This window comes from Meles meles, chromosome 8 (assembly GCF_922984935.1).
Source record: "Meles meles chromosome 8, mMelMel3.1 paternal haplotype, whole genome shotgun sequence".
NCBI classification, from domain to species: Eukaryota; Metazoa; Chordata; class Mammalia; order Carnivora; family Mustelidae; genus Meles; species Meles meles.
This window is the reverse complement of record NC_060073.1, coordinates 50,882,646-50,902,941: the sequence shown is the minus strand read 5'-3', so window position 1 is coordinate 50,902,941 and position 20,296 is coordinate 50,882,646. Positions and strand designations below refer to the sequence as shown.

The 20,296-nt window shown below is 39.8% G+C and overlaps 1 protein-coding gene across 2 annotated transcripts; it reads right to left on the bottom strand.

Annotated features, from left to right (window-relative positions):
• Positions 1–1,120: 1,120 nt before the first annotated feature.
• Positions 1,121–6,336, bottom strand: ZBED5 (zinc finger BED-type containing 5). Of its 2 annotated transcripts, none has more exons than XM_046014422.1 (3): positions 6,199–6,336; positions 4,532–4,646; positions 1,121–3,448 (listed from the first exon to the last, which is right to left on the bottom strand). In XM_046014422.1, the coding sequence occupies exon 3, from the start codon at positions 3,274–3,276 to the stop codon at positions 1,192–1,194; it is 2,085 nt and encodes a 694-aa protein (XP_045870378.1). In that variant the 5' UTR covers positions 3,277–3,448; positions 4,532–4,646; positions 6,199–6,336; the 3' UTR covers positions 1,121–1,191. The 2 variants fall into 2 exon arrangements, with proteins under 2 accessions (XP_045870378.1, XP_045870379.1); XM_046014423.1 differs by having other exon boundaries at positions 1,121–3,417.
• Positions 6,337–20,296: the final 13,960 nt, after the last annotated feature.

Sequence of the window (20,296 nt, the reverse complement as noted above, 5' to 3'; positions counted from 1 at the left end):
CCCAACGTTAAACAGCTCGCTATGCAGAGGAGCAAGTCCCCCAAGGTAGTCATGCTACCACATTCTGCTTTAGTGAGGGGAGATCCTTCTACTCTCCAAAATGGGAACTGGGTTTGAATAAGTGAGATTAAATATACATTAGCTACCTACATAGGAGAAACACAAAATACCTGACACTTAGCTGGTGACCTGAGATGTGATGTGATGCAGAGATTGTAGGGACAGCAAAGTCAGACCTCCTTCATAGAATTCTAAGGATAAATTGATAGGGATTTCAAATCTAATTATTTTCTTCAAGTACAGTAAAACCTCATTAGTCTACAGTATATGGAATTTATAATACTCTACATAGGAACTGAGAAACAATGAAAATATCTGATAACATTCTTCATACTTCCCTCTCCCAATAGCTGAGCTTAGATCAAAGATGTGACATTATTTAGTGACTTCTGCCTAACGACCTGAATTCTAGGTAAAAGAATAAATGAGCCAAAACCACAAAGGGTAACTAACGTTCTCTGCACATGCAGATATACAATTATAAACTACCATATCCTATTCCATTTTTTGTTGATTCACCAAATTTTTTCCTTTACTGGGAATTTTACTTGAATAAGGCCTTTTGCTAGGCAATGGGCACACAGAGCTGAGTAAGACTGGGAATCATGAGGCCACCAAGAGTTCACAGCTGGGACACGCACCAAAAATAGGGCCAAAACAGAAAGACATAGAGAATCAAAGTACCAATAATAAATTAGGTCAAACTATTCAAAAGCAAATAGGAGTTTGTCAGGAAGCAAAGGGAAGGAATATTTTTTGAGACCTGAAAGCATGAAACAGTGTGATGTGTTCAGGGAATAGCAAGGCATTCCATGTGATTGGAGAGCTGGGGGTGTGGCAGGATTCATAGTGATTAAATCCTAAAGAGATAAATTATGCTAAGACATATACATTAAGTCTTGTGGATCAACATTTCCCACAGTTAAGACCATGGATTCCTTGAAATCACAATGTGAAGAAGAAATACCAATAATAATACATGCTTAAAACTTCTGATTCTTTAGCTTAAAATCTAAGAAGTATAAAAAATATGAATCATTTTATTTAAAACCCCAAAATAGCAGAGATGAAATCATCTTTTATTTTCATCTTATATTTGGTTATCAAGAGACATGCAAAACCCTCTTAATTTTAATGAGAACAGTGTTTTTGTGTCTTTTTATCACATATCCGCTTAATATTAGGTGTAATGTTGCTAAGTCGAATCCGCATATGAGGTGCAGCATCAAGTCTTTTCCTGTATTTCGTTTTTGTTGCGGCATAATATGAAAATCCTGTTTCACACAGGTGCATTGTAGCAAAAGGAAGAAGTACACGAACTGCACGCCTCGCAATGCTTGGGTATTCTTGAATTAGGCTACTCCAAAAATCATTTAGTGAAAGTTCACTGAAATTTTGTTTCACTTGAGAATCAGATGTTAAATCAATCAGGCTCTCATAGTCCCGTGCTACTAATGAGACTGGTTTAACAGTTACTGTAAATGGATTTCTAACCCAAGTGTTATTGTCATTTGTTACAGTAAAATATTTTAACAGAGTAGAGCGCAAACCCCTTAGGTGCTGCACAATGGCACTACAAATATCTTTATCAACTGTAGAATTAATTTCAGTCAAAAAGTCACTGAGTGTAGGAAAACAATCAAAGTTTTCTTCTTCTACAGATGAAGCCCAAAACTCTAATTTTCTTAACAATGATGACATTTTATCAAAAACTGTAAAAACTGTTACATTTTTTCCTTGCATTGATAGATTAACCTCATTTAATTTAGTAAAAATATCTGCAAGATATGCAAGTCTTAGCAGCCAAGATGAATTTGTTAAACAATCAGATAGTCGAAAAGCAGAATCCATGAAAACCAATAGTTCACGACGAAGCTCAAAAAGTCTTACAAGAACTTTACCTCGGGAAAGCCACCTCACCTCTGTATTCAGAAGAAGCGCTGTGTGCTGGGCACCCATTTCCTCACATAAAATTTTTAGTAGCCTGGATTGATGTGGTCGAGCTTTAATGTAATTGATGATTTGTACTGCCTGATCTAGCACATTTTTCAGAGATGTAGGCATTATTTTAACGGCTAGTGCATGTCTATATAATAAGCAGTGACTACTGGTGCTTTCGGGAGCCACATATTTTATCAAGGTGACAGCCTCAGCAATTTTCCCGTCCATTGCCCTAGAAGCATCGCTACAAACATCAACACATTTTTCCCATTCAATTTCATGTTTCTGCATAAAACTGTTGATGCAGTTGAAAATTTCTTCACCAGTAGCATTACTCTGCAAAGATTCACATAAGAGTAGGTCTTCCTCAATAGATTTATTAAACCTATAACGAACAAACACAAGCAGCACAGCCAGTCCTGAAACATCAGCCGATTCATCTAGCTGCAGTGAAAACCCATCACAAATTTTCAGTCTACAAACAAGCTCTTCTTCAATGTCAGCAGCAAGATCCTTAATTCGACGTGCAACAGTACTATTTGATAGTTGTACTGCATCTATTTTTTTACTGTATTGTTCATCAAACATTCTCATCACAACATCTTTTGCACAAGGCTTGATAAGCAATTCTCCAATAGTATGAGCCTCTCCACTCAGGGCTATATGGTAACTTACATTGTATGATGCCTCTGTAGCACTTTCATTATCTGTATTGACAATTTTAGGTGCTGGAGGTTTGTTATTTTCAGGTGAATCAAGATGTTGCTTGAAAAAGCTTATGTCTTTGTCTTTGTAGGCAGCATGTTTAGTTTCCAAATGTCTCCGAAGTTTACTAGGGGCCAAAGAACTATTTGATAAAATTTTCTTACATAACACACACTGAGCATGAGGTGCATCTCTATTTCCAAAGTAAGTAAATCCAAAAGACAAGTAACTTTCATCATATTTTCTTCTTTTTGGTTTCTTACTAAATGTTGTTATTTTGTTGGAACTGGACATAAATTTGACCCTGGAAAGCTCACCTTCTGATTTTTTAGAAACTGAAGGCTGCAACTGTTCATCCTCGCTTTGTAATATTCCAACCTTTTGATCATTTGATTCAGAGACAATTTGGTAACAAAAAGATTCTACTTCTTGTTTAAGACTTCCTTGTTTCAACAACAGATCCATAGGCAATGTATTTGTAGTACAAAACATGGTTAATTTAGAATAAACATTGAGTATCACAAATGTGTTGAAATTATACAACAGGGTACACAGAAGGTGAGCAATCATCAAAGAGATGATATAGAGCAACACATCAGTTAATTTGTAAATGCTGCCTATGCATCAATGCGCAGATGGAACATCACACGTTCGTGTATCAGGTGATTTCTCATGCGACTTCCTGGTGCTCTCAGGTATGGCACACCTTTTCTTAAACGTAGATTATCACATAAAAATAAAGCTATAGAAATGAGTTTAGTAGTCTTAAAGTTTTATTTGAAAATAAACTATAAAGAAAATGATTGTTAGCATTGCAGTCAAATGCTCTACCCCTGAGCTATACCCCCTGATTGTTAGCATTGATCTTTTTCTCAGAACACTTATTAACGTAAGAGTATTAATGTCCTATAAAATACATCTTGGGAACCACTGGGCTAAGAAATAATGAAGAGTTGGTAAATATATTTTTAACGAAGGGACCTTGAGGAGTATGTCCCACGGCAGGGGTTGGCAAACTTTTTCTGTAAAGAGCAATACAGTAAATATTTTTTACTTTATGGGTCATATTGTCTTTGTTGCAACTATTCAACGTTGTAGTTGCAGCATGGTAGCAGACATAGATAATACAAAAAGAATGGACACACCTGTGGTCCAGGAAATCTCTATTTACAAAAACAGACAGCATGGGCCATAATTTACCAACCCCTTCTCATGGCATATAGCTTTTAGCTTCCGGATACCTACTGCCACTAGATACATTCACTACTGATACTATTATACATCTGAAGCCTCCTACCAGGACTAGTGACTATTTTGATAAACTATATTAAAGACACACATAGTTCACAGTTTTGCAAGACACCGAATTCTGTATCCTAAATACTGTGCTAACACTGAAAAATACAATGTAGACCAAAAGTTAGCTACTATTTCTCTGGCATTAAAATCACATAAATATTTGTATCATCCAAATTAAGACCCATTGAAAGTAATGTATATTTTACTGATTATTCTATTATAGTACATTCTGTTATACTATAGGTGAAGACTTTACCAGGACCTAAAAAAAATAAACTCTTATTTTAATAGGTTTATCCCTCATATAGTTTTTAAAAAATCATAATTAAAAGAAGGGTAATGCAAATTTTAAGTCCTTTAAAGAAGACTACTAACTTTGCAAGCTAAGGCATACATATTTAGTGTATATCCAAATATATTTGCTTTTGATTCATATTTTATGATTTGGCTACAGAGTAAGCTTTGAATTTTCATGTCACATCCTACAGCAAATGGTTTTCCTATTAATAGCTAGATGGTAAGATACCTGAAATGAGTAGTACTCCCTTCTGCAATCACACTCTCCACCTTGGCAGCTTGACATGCAGACTCCTCAAAAGAATAAAATTAAGGGATGGGGTGGAAAGGGAGTAACCAAAAGCCTAGAATGAGAAAAATTAAAATTAGACACTGTAAAAGCAGAGCTAACTATAAACCCCTAAGATGATCCTTCATTACAATTTATTTTAAATCCAGGCAGTGCAAATGATTCCTCTCACTGCAATGCAGTGGACTGAAATAGAAGATGCCTAGCACAGTAAAAATGCTAAGATTTTCATCTCACTTAATACTCTTGTTCTTTATCGTTTTGAGACACTCTCCCAACCACTGACTTTATAGAAACACGTAACACTTTCAAAAACTAAACCTAACTTTTAAAAGTGGCCACATTTTAATGTCTCTAAAACCAAGCAATGAAAGTAATCTAAAATAGAGTTATACCGGTAAGTGTTGTATGTGGAAGGCATTTTTGCTATAACCATTTTTGTCCCCTCAACCAATTTCCTAAGTTAGGTTACTAATGTTTACAGAATGGTCATTGTTTACTATGCTTGTAACTGCTAGATCCCTCATATAGATTATCTCATTTAATCCTTAAACTCGAGAGTCAGGGACTAGTACTGACCGAATTTAAGACGAACTAATAGACTGAGAAGTCATCCGCTAACTTATTTCGTAAGTGAAGAACTAAGAACAGAACCCAAAAAGTTGGCGCTGCGGAGCCCACGCACCTAGCCATTCCTTGTGTGTGCCTGAATATTCTAAATTTCCCAAGCACTAACGGGTGGCAGAGAGAAATGGGTTACAACTGCCAGACAGTCGAGGGTTTCAAACTGCAGCAGCAGAAAGCCCTACTCCATTACGGGGAGCAAAAGAGCAGTAGATTCTCATTTCCACAATCCCGATTTTAATTTAGCAACAGAGAACTTCGTGGACCTGCTGGTTGGGGTTAGAAGCCCTCTCCCTGGCTACCCGAGGAGGACACAATGGAGTAACAAGCTTTGTTTTCCTCAAGGAAGACCTCATCCCCACCTCTTCCAGAGGTGCTTTCCCGAATCTCTCGAAGACAAAGAGTCTAGACTCCCTAGAGAGTCAAGTTTCTATTCCATTACCCAAAAAGGCTGGCAGGGGGTGGGGAGAAATCCTGTTCTTTTGTTTCTTCTCTGGGTTAAACTGACAGGTAACACCATCCCTTCACCCCCACCTTTGGGCTGTTCCAGCTGTGAACACCACCCTCAGGGGCAGGAGGGCCGGGTTAAGAGTGCAGTCCAGTCAGAAAGCCCAGGCAAAGGTGGGGGCGGTTGCCCTTTCCAGCACCTACATGCTTCTTTAAACGCTCACTTCGATGTGCTGCCTGGGCCAGCTACGCCTCCTTGTCACAGGTGCGCGCTGCCAGCAGACCCGCCACATCTGGGGGCTCGCCCACCCTCGCCTCCAAAACTCTTCTCTCACGTCCCCGGGCGGTCTCCTCAGCACCCAACACTATCTCTCTACTTCACCTCCATCAGTGATGGAGACCGGTCTTCGATGCGGCTGGGCTGCTGGGCAGCGCCGCTGTCCCCAGCTGAGTCTGCGGCCGCCATTTTAAACAGCTCAAGGCAGCGGCCATTTCAGAGCGTACCGCTCAGCCGCCGTGGCGGCTCTGGTCCTCACCTTCACCGAGGCCTGAACGGGGTCAAGAGCCAGTCGTCGCGGACTGGAAGGGGAGAAGGAGGGAGAGGGGAATGAAAAACAAAACAGAGGGAGGAAGGATTCGGGGACAGGATGATGCGCTCAGCTCAGGGATACCGCCTATGCCACCTCCATAAAGATCCGGTTCGCGGCTGGCGCGGTCGCTCCTCTGAAGATAAATTTAGCACTCTGGAGCAGACGAACTTACAGTCTCCTCGAGCGGCTCTTCTGCCGCCCAATCAGCTCCAGAGCTGCTCTCCGCCACCAATCCACGCGGAGCAGTGGGGCGGGATCAAAGGAAAGGACCAAGCTCGGTTGATGCGAACCCCCGCGGCCGCCGTGGTGCTGGGTTGGGGCGAGCGGGGAGTCTCCGCTGGTGCTGGACGTGAAGCGATTGTTTTTAAAGTTCCCCGGGTTCCTTGTAGCCCGGTGCTTGTTTACAATGCAGGTTCCCGGGTACTACCAGACAGAGTTAGTTGTCCCGTGCGGCTGGACTGGACTTCGGGAATCTGCATGCTTGTAGCACTGGCGTTCTGCCCAGGCGGCGGTGATTTGTGTGATTCGAAGTTACCCGTAGGAGCGCGCAGAGCCGCGGCTGCGGCTGCGGCTGCGGCTGCTTTCAGGACCTCTTTGTTTTCTGAGCCGCACCCCAGGCTCAGGTTTCGCAGCCGCCCCCTTTCTCCCCGGTTTTCCCTCTGAAGTGGGGCAGGAGACGCTTTCTCCTTTCCCCGTCCCTCTCGATGTTGCTGGGTAGGGGGCCCTCAGGCGAGCTGAGCCTCGCGCCGGAGCTCTCTGGTGACCCCGGATGCGATCGGGGCCGCCGCGTAGGAGTGTGTAGGGGTGGCGGCGTCTCCGCTGTGTCCTAGGGAGGGTCTGCTTGGCACCGGGAGGGGGCCTCAGGCCGACTGCACGCGCCGGCCAGCCCGCAGGACCACACCGTCTGCTCTCTGCCGCATTCGGGCGCTTTAAGCCTGCTGCTCTCCTACGCCCCTCCGCTGTTCGGAAAAACAGCCTAGCAGAGGTTGCGGGCTGTGTTATTTCTCCCGTGGCGATCTGTCGTGGAGACCAGGAGCTGGGTTTTCCAAACTGGCCCCTTTATATACGCGTCTAGGGGTAATTTGTTTAAGTACGAGTAGCATTGAACAGTAGGTCTCACTGTAGTATTTTTGCCTTCGGCGGCCCCAGAAAATAGCTAAGTGAATATTGGGTCATGTTTCCAGGCACTGCACCCAAAGACAAAATCCCCGGCTTGTGGTCAAAAGCAAGGGCAGCTTCTGTTTTTCTTAAACACGCTTCTTCCATATGTGAACAAATCTCTTAGGCGTAGGAAGAAGCCTACCCCTTAAAATTTTCAGGAGGAGGACGGTATAGATGATCTCCCTGGACGATAATAGAAGACACCATTTGGTCCTAAATATTTTTAAGCCAATTCAACGTCTTCAGATTTTTACCCTATAATAAGCTATCCATGTGTCTTCATTATTAAAAAAAAATATTTCTGTGAAATTAAATAATCAAAGTTTCAAGTTTGAACTTCATGGTCAAAGGTAGGATGGGAATCAGGGACACCTCGGTGGTTCAGTCGGGTAAGTGGCTTCCTTTGGCTCAGGTCATGATCCCAGGGTCTTGGGATCCATTCTTGTATTGGGCTCCCTGCTCAGTGGAGCCCCTGCTTCTCCTTCGCTCTCTGCCTGCCGCTTTGCCTCCTTGTGCTCTGTCAAATAACAAAATAAGATCTTTAAAAAAAAGGGGGGGAGATCATTTTTGAGAAGGGCGGTGCAGGTCTATTTGAAGAGCAAAGAGTTTCCTTTTGTCATTGCAGGAGTTGTTTAACTTGATAATAACATTAGAAGAGTATCCCATAATTTCATATGTTTTATATTTCAGAATAAACTTTTACATATACGTTCTCCATTTAATCTTCACATCTGGTTTGCATCTTCAGGAACTGAGAAAATCTAAAACATTCAGTTGATGGGAAAAAATAGCGCTTAAACAAGTTCAACTAAAGTCTAGGACTTAACCTATGTCTTAAACATCTGAAGAGTCTGATAATTAAGGACTTGAAACATAAGAGTTTTTTTCTGTAATTGCTTAGTCAATAAATTATCATGTAATGTAGGTCGATGAGTCAGGTTAGAATATATATAAACAATGTAGTACTCAGACCAATAATGATAATAGCTAACATTTACTGAGTACATAGTACAAGCCAGGGGCTGTTCTATACACTTTTTAAGGTTAATTAACTCATTTACTCTTCACACAAAACAAACCTATCACATGACTGTTCCTATTTTACAGATAAGGAAGTTGAGCAGATTGATAATAACTTGCTCAAGTTCCCAAATCTAATTGGTACCAGAGCTTAGGTTCCGGGCGATGCTGGTTGTAGGAACTATAGCGCTGTGGGTCTAGACGGTGTGTGTGCATATGCACTTGCAAAGTCGCATTAGAAAATTATTGTGAATTAAGACTATAGAAAAATATTGGGTAAGTAGGTAGAGCCTTATTGTTAAAAGGAACTCCGTTTGTTGCATGGGGCTCAAGTAAAATCATCACTGGAAGCAGTGGCAAGAATTTTAACTGATACCCCAAATTTGAAGCTCCTGTTGCTGGAAGAGGTCTGAGATAGCAATTCTGTTTGTTTTGGTTGCATGAGTTAATTTGCTTTGCAGTTAGGTTTACCAGAAGCATGTGATGAGACAGGAAGCTCTGGAGCCAGTAATGTAGGTCAGAGTGTCCCACCCCCTGCCCATCATACTCCTCCATCCTTCAGTATATGTGGGCTGCCCTGGCCGGGGAAGATGGCAGCCAAGGCAGGCCTGAGTGAGCTGACAGCCAGGGCCCATTGGCTGATCTTACACTTGCTCCTGAGCAGGGCAGCAAGTCCTTCTTAAAAAAGGATCTCAGTAGTACATCTCCATGTCTGGCACTGTGTGTAACCTTTATTATAAAGGTGGTAAATTAGTACAGTTTTCATTATTTTTGTGAAAGTTATCATTATTGTGATGTGTATTTTGTCAACTTTTAAGATGTATGAAACACTTAAGAGAATTTAATGACCATACGTAGGAGATTGATTTATTGGTATTATATTTACAAGAGTTACATGGGTGCCTATAAAGATTTCACCAGCTATTTTACATATATATGTATGTATAAAAAATATAAATAAATAAATAAATAAATGGATTTTATTTGTTTTTTTGACAGACACTGCAAGAGAGGGAACATAAGCAGGGGGAGTGGAAGAGAGAGAAGCAGGGTTCCTGATGAGCAGGGAGTCCAATGCAGGGCTCGATCCCAGGATTCTGGAATCATGACCTGAGCCAAAGGCAGACACTTAACGACTGAGCCACCAGGAGCCCCTAATGGATATATTTCTAATTGTAGTTTAAAATTGCTAAGAAAACTTGACCATTTGAGCATGCAAATTATGTTAAATATTTAGGAAGTATTTAGTCCCTTAAGCCTGTGAATTAATTAAATCAGAGAATAAGTGAAAGTGATTGTTCATATTTTTAGGTTAAGATGAGGAGATTTATAAATAGATGAACAACATTTATAAATTGAGCTTAAAGGCTTAAATGAGTTTACAATTTTCATATATTTTGCCTATTAATAAACAAATCATGCCAATTATCAATGTTTATTGTAGCTTTTATTCTCGCCTAGGACTTTCACTATTCCTTCTATGTTCAATGATTCACAAAATATAACACTTACATAATTGACTTCCCACTTGAACTGAAGTTCCTGATTTTCAAGTCTGTAGACTTTTTCTTTGAATATATACCAACAGCTCAGATTAAGCATATTTAAAACTTTACTAATTCTCTCTAATACTTGTACCTTCCCAATGACCTCATTTATGTTAAAGATTTTATTATTCTTTTAATATTACAAGCAAACTTGGAGTCAATAATAGCCACTCTTGACTCACCTTCATACTCCATATATACAGACATCAAATTGTTACTTTCTGTGTAAGCCTGAGGATTCACAGACCTATACCCCTGAGGCTAATAATACATTATATGTTAATTTAAAAAATTGTTATTTTCTTTGAATGTTGCTTAGGTGCATTCCCTTCCCTGCATTGCTCTTGCATGTTCTCTACACCAAGCTCCAGAAATGTTCCTTCTAAATTATTACTATAGTCTTGCTGGCTTACAGTCTCTCTCCATTTAATTGGTTTTGTATACCAATATTCTATATTTTAGTATCTTCAGTGACTCACTAATTCTTTTCTATGATGGTATAGAAACATAAAACTTTAGAGCTGAAGAAAATCTTTTAAAAATAAGACAATGCAATCAATCCCCCTTTCCCTCAGTTTCATAAAAGAGAAGAATCAATCCAAGATCTATTACATGCCTTTGATGTCACATTGATAATTGGTGACAAAACTGGAATAAGATCTTTGGTTGTATGGGGCATGTCTTAGAATTCCTTTTTACCTCCCATTGTACTGGACACAAAACTGTTCATTTGACAGATACACTGTAAGTATTGTAAATCAAGCCCTTTTTAATTCTCTGTTAAAAATCCTCTTTCTGGGGGTGCCTGGGTGGCTCAGTGGGCTAAGCCTCTGCCTTCAGCTCAGGTCATGCTCTCAGGGTCTTGGGATCAAGCCCCCATTGGGCTCTCTGCTCAGCAGGGAGCCTGCCTGCTCCCCCCTCTGCCACTGCCTGCCTCTCTGCCTACTTGTGATCTCTCTCTCTCTGTCAAATAAATAAATAAGATCTTTAAAAAAAATCCTCTTTCTGTTGTAAATAATAGAAATCCCACCTGTAAGCGAAAACGTTAATTTTTTAGCTCACATTACTAAAAAGTCCATTGGTACAGGTATGGATGGGTTTAATGGCTCAAATGATGTTGTCAGGGCTCTATTGAACTCTATGTTTTAATAGGCCTTCTCTGAATGGCAGGTGTAATGCCTCTGTCATCCCAAAACTTATGATGAAAGATAGCATCTTCTGTAATAACACTGGGGGAAAGGTTTCTGGAAAGGTCTTTCATTCTGTTTGGGCTACACCTGTGAACTAAATACTATCAAGGGAAGGAGTACTCTAAGAGGTCAACTTGGGGCACTTACCTCCTTGAGTTTTGAGAACATGAATTTACTCTGATTGACCATCAGAATCTCAAGGAATGTTTGAGAGGTAGTCCCTAGAAGAAAGAGATTCTGGAAAAGTAACTACCCACTAAATTTACTCTCTTTGCCCTTCATATCTGTTCAGCTGCCAAGAAGTCCTCCACTGTTATATTTCTTTGTCCAACCTTTTCTCTCCAATTCCACTGCCATCCATTTAGTTCAGGATCATATTATTAATCTGTTGGCTACTATCAGTCTCTATCAAATTTATCTTGCAAACAGATAAGCACTCTATTTACACACATTAAAGTCATCCCCTTACTCAAAGCTATCCTTGTTGCTGGGGTGACAAGCCTTGGCTTGGCATTCAAGGTTCTCACTAAACTGGTTTCAATTTTTCAACTTTTTTTTTTTAAGATTTTATTTGTTTTTCAAAGAGCACATGAGCATAAGCAGGAGGAGGGGCAGGAAAAGGGAGAAGCAGGCTCCCTGCTGAGCAAGGAGCCTTCTGTGAGAGGTGCTCAAGCCCAGGTGGGAGGTGAGGCAAATAAGGACTGGATTGTCTGGAGCTCCCCCCTTTCTTTTGCCAGTGATGACGTAATAGCTAGGTTAGTTGTTCTGGCTTAAAGGCCAAAGTTAGAGGTATTTATTTTGTTGTTTTTATTTTTATTTTTAAGGATTTTATTTATTTTTTTGACAGAGATCACTAGTAGGCGGAGAGGCAGGCAGAGAGAGAGGGGGAAGCAGACTCCCTGCTGAGCAGAGAGCCCTATGACAGGCTCCATCCCAGGACCTGGAATCATGACTTGAGCTGAAGACAGAGGCTTTAACCCACTGAGTTACCTAGGCACCCCTATTTTTATTTTTAATTTTAATTTTAATTTTTATCCCAAGCATAGAGTTTACAATTTCAAATAGCAACAAAAGGATTATAAATCATAACAGCAGTAATTCTTTAGCTCCTTCTTCCCATGCAACCAACCACTTGTAACATTTTATGCCCTATCTTTTGGTATTTGCCTCCATATTTCTCAGTGAATATGTGTATAAATATTGCTGTTTGCTTGCACGTGACCCATCATCATTCTGACTCTAATCTACTTTACTTAAAATCACTGAAGCCCTCAGTTCATTGGCTCAGTCCTTCAGTGTCCCATTTCCAAAACCCTGAGGGAAGAATCTGGTCCCAAGTTATGTTTTTTTCATCAAGTCACCTACCACTGGCCAGCCCATGGGTGGGCTGCCCTTAAATTGAATTCCTATTCTAAACTGTTGCCAGGGGTGGAACAAGATGGGTGGATGCTCTAGGCTGGCCCTAATAAGTTGGCGTCTAATTGTGGCAGACATCACAAATTGAAGCACTCGACTCAATTACAACTCCCTTCCAGCAAGTCTTTTTGCTTGAGGCTGGAAACCTAGAGACAATATTTTCCAGAAGTCCTTACAGCTTGGACTGAAACCTACTTTTTCCTTGATCATGAAACCTAGTTTCCATAAAACAGATGTCCTTTAATGAGATAGGTAAGTTAAAAGTGAACATTCTGAGGTGGAGGCTATATTTCTACCACTTTCGTTATTTATACTGGCAGATATTGGTTTTTCTGAGCCAGCTCTAGCGGAGGCCCCAGTGTTCCATCCCTAAATTTCATAGGTAATGAGAGACAGAGCAGCGTATCCACTTTGCTGATTCAGATAATGTCATAGTCAGCAGCTTTGGAGATGGCTTCCTGATTTCCCAACTCTGTAAGTGTGGCAGCAGCATGGTGCCCATGGTGGACCAGTTCTGGAATTGTTCCTGAAAGCATAGTTTCAACTCTGTTCTCCTGGTCCTTCCATTGATTTTATGAATCTCTAATACCTCCTAGAAAATCACTTTCTGTTTAAGTTAGCTATAGTGAAATCTGTTATTTACAATTGAATTCTAAGTGAGGCACCTTTCAAAAAAGAATACTAGGGTATTCTTTAAATATTTGTTCAACTCTTATTTGATGGGGGGTGATGAGAAACTTCATTTTCAATCAATTAAAATTACAATCAGGGCCCTAAGGAATGTCAATATTTTGAAGCAATTTGGCAATATATTTCATGGTTTTTCGTGGGTTCTATTCTCTTTTCACTTGCAAATTTTCTGAACCAGACATGTTCTTGGAAGACATATTAAAAGGTTTGGAATTTGTATTCTAAAATTGATCACTGGTTCCTGGCCAACAGCACTAGTCTGCCTGATCAATTTAATCTAATCATTCTTTCATAAATCCAAGACACAAAAGCATATGACAGACTCAGCTAGACTTGGGGGTGGGCTGCTGTGAGGCATAGTGACTATAGGTCCTAGAGGAAGATTGGTTTCATAGGGCCCCTCCACTCTCTGCTACTTCCACTATCTTGGGCACATCTCAATTTCCTCATCTGAGAAATGGGTTTAACAACAATAACATACAAACAAATAATTGCTGGGTTTAAATGAAATCATACATGTAAAGCATTTGATAATATGCCTGGTATGTAATAAGCATTCAATAGCTGGTAGATACTACTATTGTTTTTAGTGTCTTCTTTCTTGTCCTATACTTCCAGCAAGGGCAGATTTCTATTCCTCCACCTGTGTAAGAATTTGCCTGTGAAAACCTTTGCTGTTTCTATAGTTACTAATTATTCCAGTGATTTTTTAGTACCCCTTATAGAATAAGGACTCGGGCAACTGCCCAACCACCCACCTTTCAATCTGGCTCTGGCTGTGGTTGAGGAAGCATTATGTGAGCAGCAGAAGCTGAAAGAGGAGGCGGTCTACTCAGAAAAGGAATATGGGAGATACTGCAGTGAGTAACAGCTTTAGTATAATCCAATTTAATTTAATTTAAACGGCTTACGTCACTTTGCCTCTTTCAATTGTGACATACCTTACAAGCAAATGCTGCCTTACAAACGTCCCTCTTTTCACAGACATTGTAGTGGAGACCTGTTGGTCTAGAAAAAAAACAAATTATTCAGCCCAAATTGAGAGGATTGAATTTGGCAAATCAAACGTCCTCTCGCATTCTGGAATTGAAGGAGTGAGGCAGGAAATATACCTGCACTGAGAGTTCAGGTTTCGTTCATTAATAACGGTTTACCTGGAACTTCATACCTCTCAATCTCTCTTATTTGAGCCTCAACACAACCCACGTAGTGAAGCAGGAAGATACTCTTCCTCCCACTTTAGAAATGAGGAATCTGAACTTCAGAGGAGTTGATGGAGTTGTGCAAGGTCATAGATATGATTATTGGCAGAGGCAGTGCTTGGATCAATCCATTTCTTCAGAAAGTTTTCAGAATTAAGATGATGCAGTTACAGAGTACTTCTGCTAAGTTATCGATCTTAGGCTAAATAACACAACCCAAGCTGTCATTTGGAAAAACACTATGTTCTAGAGTTGTCCTCTTATAGAAGGTGAACACTAATCTTACTCTCTTGCTTTCTTTGGAAGGTTGATGTTAAACTTTTAAAAGCCATCCCTTTAAAAAGAATGCCAGACATAGGCAATTTTTAAAGCCAAAGTGAAGCTTTGCAAGTCAGTTAAACACTCAGTTACTCAGGGAGAGACTGAAATGCCAGGGGATGGGATTATTTATGGTGCTGGGCTGGGAGCTAGTGTATACATTTATTCGTACATGAGTGGAATCCTGGCTCTGGATCATTTCCTGGCTTGTTTGAAAATCTAGGCAAGTCATTTCTTATGTCTGTATTTTGGAATTATAGCCTTGCTTCCAAGGTGTGCTTTCTGAATAAATGAACCTCTGTAAATCTCGTTTAAATTTCTCTGACAAAGGCGTATCAGTGTTGACAGTTGTGAAGGGTAAGGACACTGATAATAACGACGCTATCAGTGTCTTTCTTTTATGCAGTACCAATGCTCTGAGAATCTTTGAGTGTTTCACATGTCATATGTATTTTTTTAAAAACTGTAATTACAAACCTTTCACAAAAAAATTCTTTTTTAAAAAGATTTTTATTTTTAAGTAATCTCTACACCTAACGTGGGGCTTGAACTTTCAACCCTGTGATCAAGAGTTACATGCTCCACTGACTGAGCCAGCCAGGTGCCCCGAAATTATTCTTTTTATAATTTTGAGGTGAAAATCCAACAAAAATTACAAGTATGATCTTACTTTATCTCTTCCCAGCTCCCCATTTCCCTCACTCACCAAAGTTAATCACAGTTAAAAGTTTTTTATGTACACAGATATATATGTATACATATAGATGTATGTTTGATCTACATATTTTACAAATCACTCTGCAACATGGTTTGGCCTTATCAATATGCCTTGAAGACATTTTCATGTCAGCATATAAAACTCTATTTCTTTAATTTTAACAGTTGCAAAGTATTCCAATTTATTTAGTTGTTCCCTTATGGAAAGATTTTTAGTTGTTGTCTAATCCTTCATATTAGAAACAATGCTACATGTCCTTGTTTATACATCTTCATGCATCTGTGTGTGCACTTTTGTGGGTTAGAGTCCTAATGGAGAGTCATTGGCTTAAACTTTAAGCCTTCAAATGCATGTACTTGTTACATTGTGCCCCCAAGGGCCTACACCAATTTACACTTCTACAAACAGCTCATGAGAATACCTATTTCCCATCCTTGTGCCAACATTGTTTTATATATTATCAGTCTTTCTAAATTTTGCAATTTGATAGATTAGAACTCTGATTTTAATTTGCTTTTCCTTGATTATTAATGAGGTTAAGTATCTCTTTATAAGTTTATCAACCATATTTACTCTTCTGTGATTTGCTATTCAGAAGCTTTCTGATTTTCCCTATTGGGAGGGTTTTCTCTTTCTTGATGATATGTAAAATCTATTAAAACATTATGATTATGAATTCTGTATCTAGCATGTTTTTTTCCCCAGCTTACTGTTTATCTTTTAAGACATTATTAATGTTTTTTGCTGAGGAAAAGTTTTTTAATTTTTATGAAATTGGTCTTTCCACTGATGGTGTCTGGGACTTGTGTCTTGCTGAAGAAGGAAATCCTTCCATCACTTCTACCCAAGATTATAAACAAAATTATTTTTTATTTTTTTCTAGTATTTTTTAAAGCACCAAGTGCTCTTTAATTCCTATGAAGTATATTCTGAATAGCTGTGAGAAAGGGATTTACGATTTACTTCAATATTTTCCCAAATGTTTAGCCAATTGTTTCAAGTCATATGCTAGCTAGTTCATTTTCATCCTAATGATAGAAGATGCCATCTTTCAGAATGATCAAACAGTTACAATTCTTTTTTTTTTTTTTTTAAGATTTTATTTATTGGTTTCAGAGAGAGAACACAAGCGGGGGAGACAGGCCAAGGGAGGGGGAGAGGGAGAGAGAGAAGCAGCCTACCCGCTGAGCAGGGAGCCTGATATGGGACTCGATCCCAGAACCCTGAGATCAGGACCTGAGCCGAAGGCAGATGCTTAACTGACTGAGCCATCCAGGCACCCCAAACATTTACAATTTTTAATTCTCTTTCTAGATAAAGCTATTTGCTTATTTCTACATCAATATTGTATTATTTTATTTTAATTATTTACACAACTTTCTCATCTATCTTGATCTCTGGTATAGAAAGTTTCCCCTCATTATTTCCCCCCCAAATTATAGGGCTCTATCTTGTGCATTTTTCTCAATAATAACATTAGAATAAGCTTTTCAGATTTGATAATGTTAGGATTTGGGTAGGGATTAGATTTAATAGGTTAAATGTAGGAGAGTTAGCATTTTTTATATTATTTGGTCTTCACGTTCTGGGACATTTTGTGTTTTCCCATTTATTTAGATCCATTATGTAGGTTTCAATTTAGGATTTTCAGTGTACAGTAGTCCCGTTTTATCCACGATTTGCTTTCCATGGTATCAGTTATTACTGGTCAACTGGGGTCCAGAAGCAGGTGATCTGCCTTCCAATGTATTGTTGGTAAGTAAGTAGTAGCCTAATGCTAAGTCACAATGCCTCACTTTGTCTCATCTTATAGGCATTTTATCATCTCACATCATCATACAAAGAAGGGTAAGTGCAATTCAATAAGAAATTTAGAGAGAAAGACACACACAGAAGCCACATTCATATAACTTTTGTTATAGTATCTTGTTATAATTATTCTATTATTATTGTTGTGAATTTCTTACTGTGCCTAATTTATAAGTTAAATTTTATCATAGGTAAGTATGTAGAGGGAAAAGCAGTATGTAGTGTTGGGTACTATATGTGGTTTCAGGCATCAGCTCGGGGTCTTGGAATGCTTGTTGATGTCCTTGGCCTTGAATGAAGTGTTTAGTTCCTTGTCAATGGAAAACAGGATTCTGATCATCTATAACATGCAGTAGGATCTTGATTAGTTAAAGTGTCACCTGTGGTTGCTTGGGAAGAAGTACCTCTTAAAGTAATGACCTTCCAAATCAAGTGGATATTGCACTTAAGGATTATGATGGTAGGGGCGCCTGGGTGGCTCAGTGGGTTAATCCTCTGCCTTTGGCTCAGGTCATGATCTCAGGGTCCTGTGATCGAGCCCCACATGGGGCTCTCTGCTCAGCAGGGAGCCTGCTTCCCCCTCTCTCTCTACGTGCCTCTCTATCTACTTGTGATCTCTCTATAGATACCAAATAAATAAAATCTTTAAAAAAAAAGGATTATGATGGTAATGATGACAATGAGGACTATGGGATGGGATGATATGACGACACTAGAAAAATGACAGAAAAAAAATTCAAGGCTTTAAAGTTGCATGCACACAATCAGAGAACTCTTATGGTAAACCTAAATAAGTCTATTTCTAATGACTGGAGGACCAACTTTATTAAAAATGAGACCAGGTGGGTTTTAGAGTTACAGAAGAAGTTGAATTCACTGACCCACCAAATTGTTTATGTGATGATCAGTGTATTGGGAACAAGTGGGATTCTAAGACTTGGATTGTATTTGGATGAAGTTAAATGCCCTGAGTAAGCAGCTGTGGGCCCTCTTCTTATGACTGAGAACACTACACTTTTATTCTTGGACTCTAAAATCACCTTATTGGAGGCAGTTGCCTTGCAAGGGGATGCTTATTCTCCTCAAAGCCCATCCTCACTGTCCATTATTTCCTATTCTAACCCTAAATTAGAGCCAGATCTCAGAATGCTCAAGCAGAACAAACGAAGACTCTGACTTGGGAAGAAATTGCTTAGAGTACAAAATAAATCCAGGAGTTTGCAATTCATATTGGTGGAAACCCAAGAAATATGTGTGAGAATAGATTCTAAGGATGTTAAGCCAAAAAGAACAAAATATAGTTTTGTATCAGGATTAATATATTGATATAGGTACATTTATCAGATCTTCTGGATTTAAAGTGGGTTAGGTATGGGTTAGGTAAAGCTGGAAATGGCTCTAATATTTGGCTTGGATGGATAAATTTTAGACTCAGTGATGGTGCACATTTCAATGAAATCTGATGCCAGAACGTCCCTGCTGTGATATTGTGACTTATAAAAGCAATATATATTTAGTTTTCATCCCTGTTTCTAGTACAGGGCTCCTAAAACTCTTGGAATTTTCTAAGTGATAAGAGCAATAAAGGTGTTTTGATATCTGTAACAACCCCCTTTCAACCACAACTAGATTTATGTTAATGAGGTGACTTTTGGAAAGCACCTACAAATAGGGGCTAGTTGCCAAGGGAAACAACTGTGTGATTAGAGGTGTGATTAGAGTCCCACCCCACTACCTTCAGGGAAGGTAGAGGGGCTGGAAAATGAGTTCAATCTCCAGTGGCCAATGATTTAATCAGCCATGCCCATGTAACTAAGCCTCCATAAAAATGCAAAAGGAGGCTCAATCAGTTCTTGATTTTGGCTCAGGTCATGATCTCAGGGTCCTGGGACTGAGCTCCACATTGGGCTCCACATTCAGCGTGGACTCTGCTTGAGGATTCTCTCTCTTCCTCTCCTTTTGCCCCTGCTCACAGGCTCTCTCTCTGTCTCTCAAAGAAATAAATCTTTAAACACACACACACACACACACACATACACACACACATAAGAAAGTGGTTCAGGGAGCTTCCAGGTTGACAAACACACATCTATGTACTGTGAAGGTGATACACGAGGACAGAAGCTCCTGTGCTCAAGGCCCTCTCAGACCCTGCCTTATGTGCGTCTTCATCTGACTGTTCATCAGTATCCTTCATCATATCCTTTCTTATGCAATAAAGTGGCAAACATGTTTCCCTGAGTTCTGTGAGCTGTTCTAGTAAATACCTGAATCCAAAGGGGAGGAGGTCATGGATGATTTCTAGTCAAGTCAGACAGAGTTGTGCATAACTTGAGGACCTACTACTTATGACTGCCATCTGAAGAGGGGGACAGTCGTGTGGAACTGGGCTCTTAACCTGTGAGATCTGACGCTGTGTCCAGATAAATGGTGTCAGAATTGAATTAAATTTCAGGACACCCAGATAGTGTCACAGACTTGCTTGGTGCGGGAATAAACCCTCAGTTTTGGTGTCAGTGTGTTGGGACGGTGGTGGTAGTGGTGTAAGAATGAAAGAGACACACCAAAGTGAGTTTTTCCTACTTAACTGGTGTCACCTTCTTGTTGGTGTCCCAACAAGTCCCAAAGGAAACTTTTCCCCCTAAAGCATTAAGAAACACATTAGTGAGGAAGATGCTAGGATCTGGGACATGCTCTATGGTGTCTGTTCTCTGCAGCCCAAGAATGATAGTGGAAGATATTGGCATTGAGATGGACATAACACCACCCTTCAATCGCCTTTTAATTGTGTCCCTCTACCTCTTTTTCTCTCATAAACACATGTGGAGTCTTACTTTGCTGGGATTACCATAGGAAGTGAGAAGAGTTTGCATTCCAGATCTCTAATATTTTTACCACTGGCTGCTGTATCACAAATCACAAGTCACTTTAGGGAGGTGGGAATTTCAAAGATTGCAGACCAGGGCCTGGTGT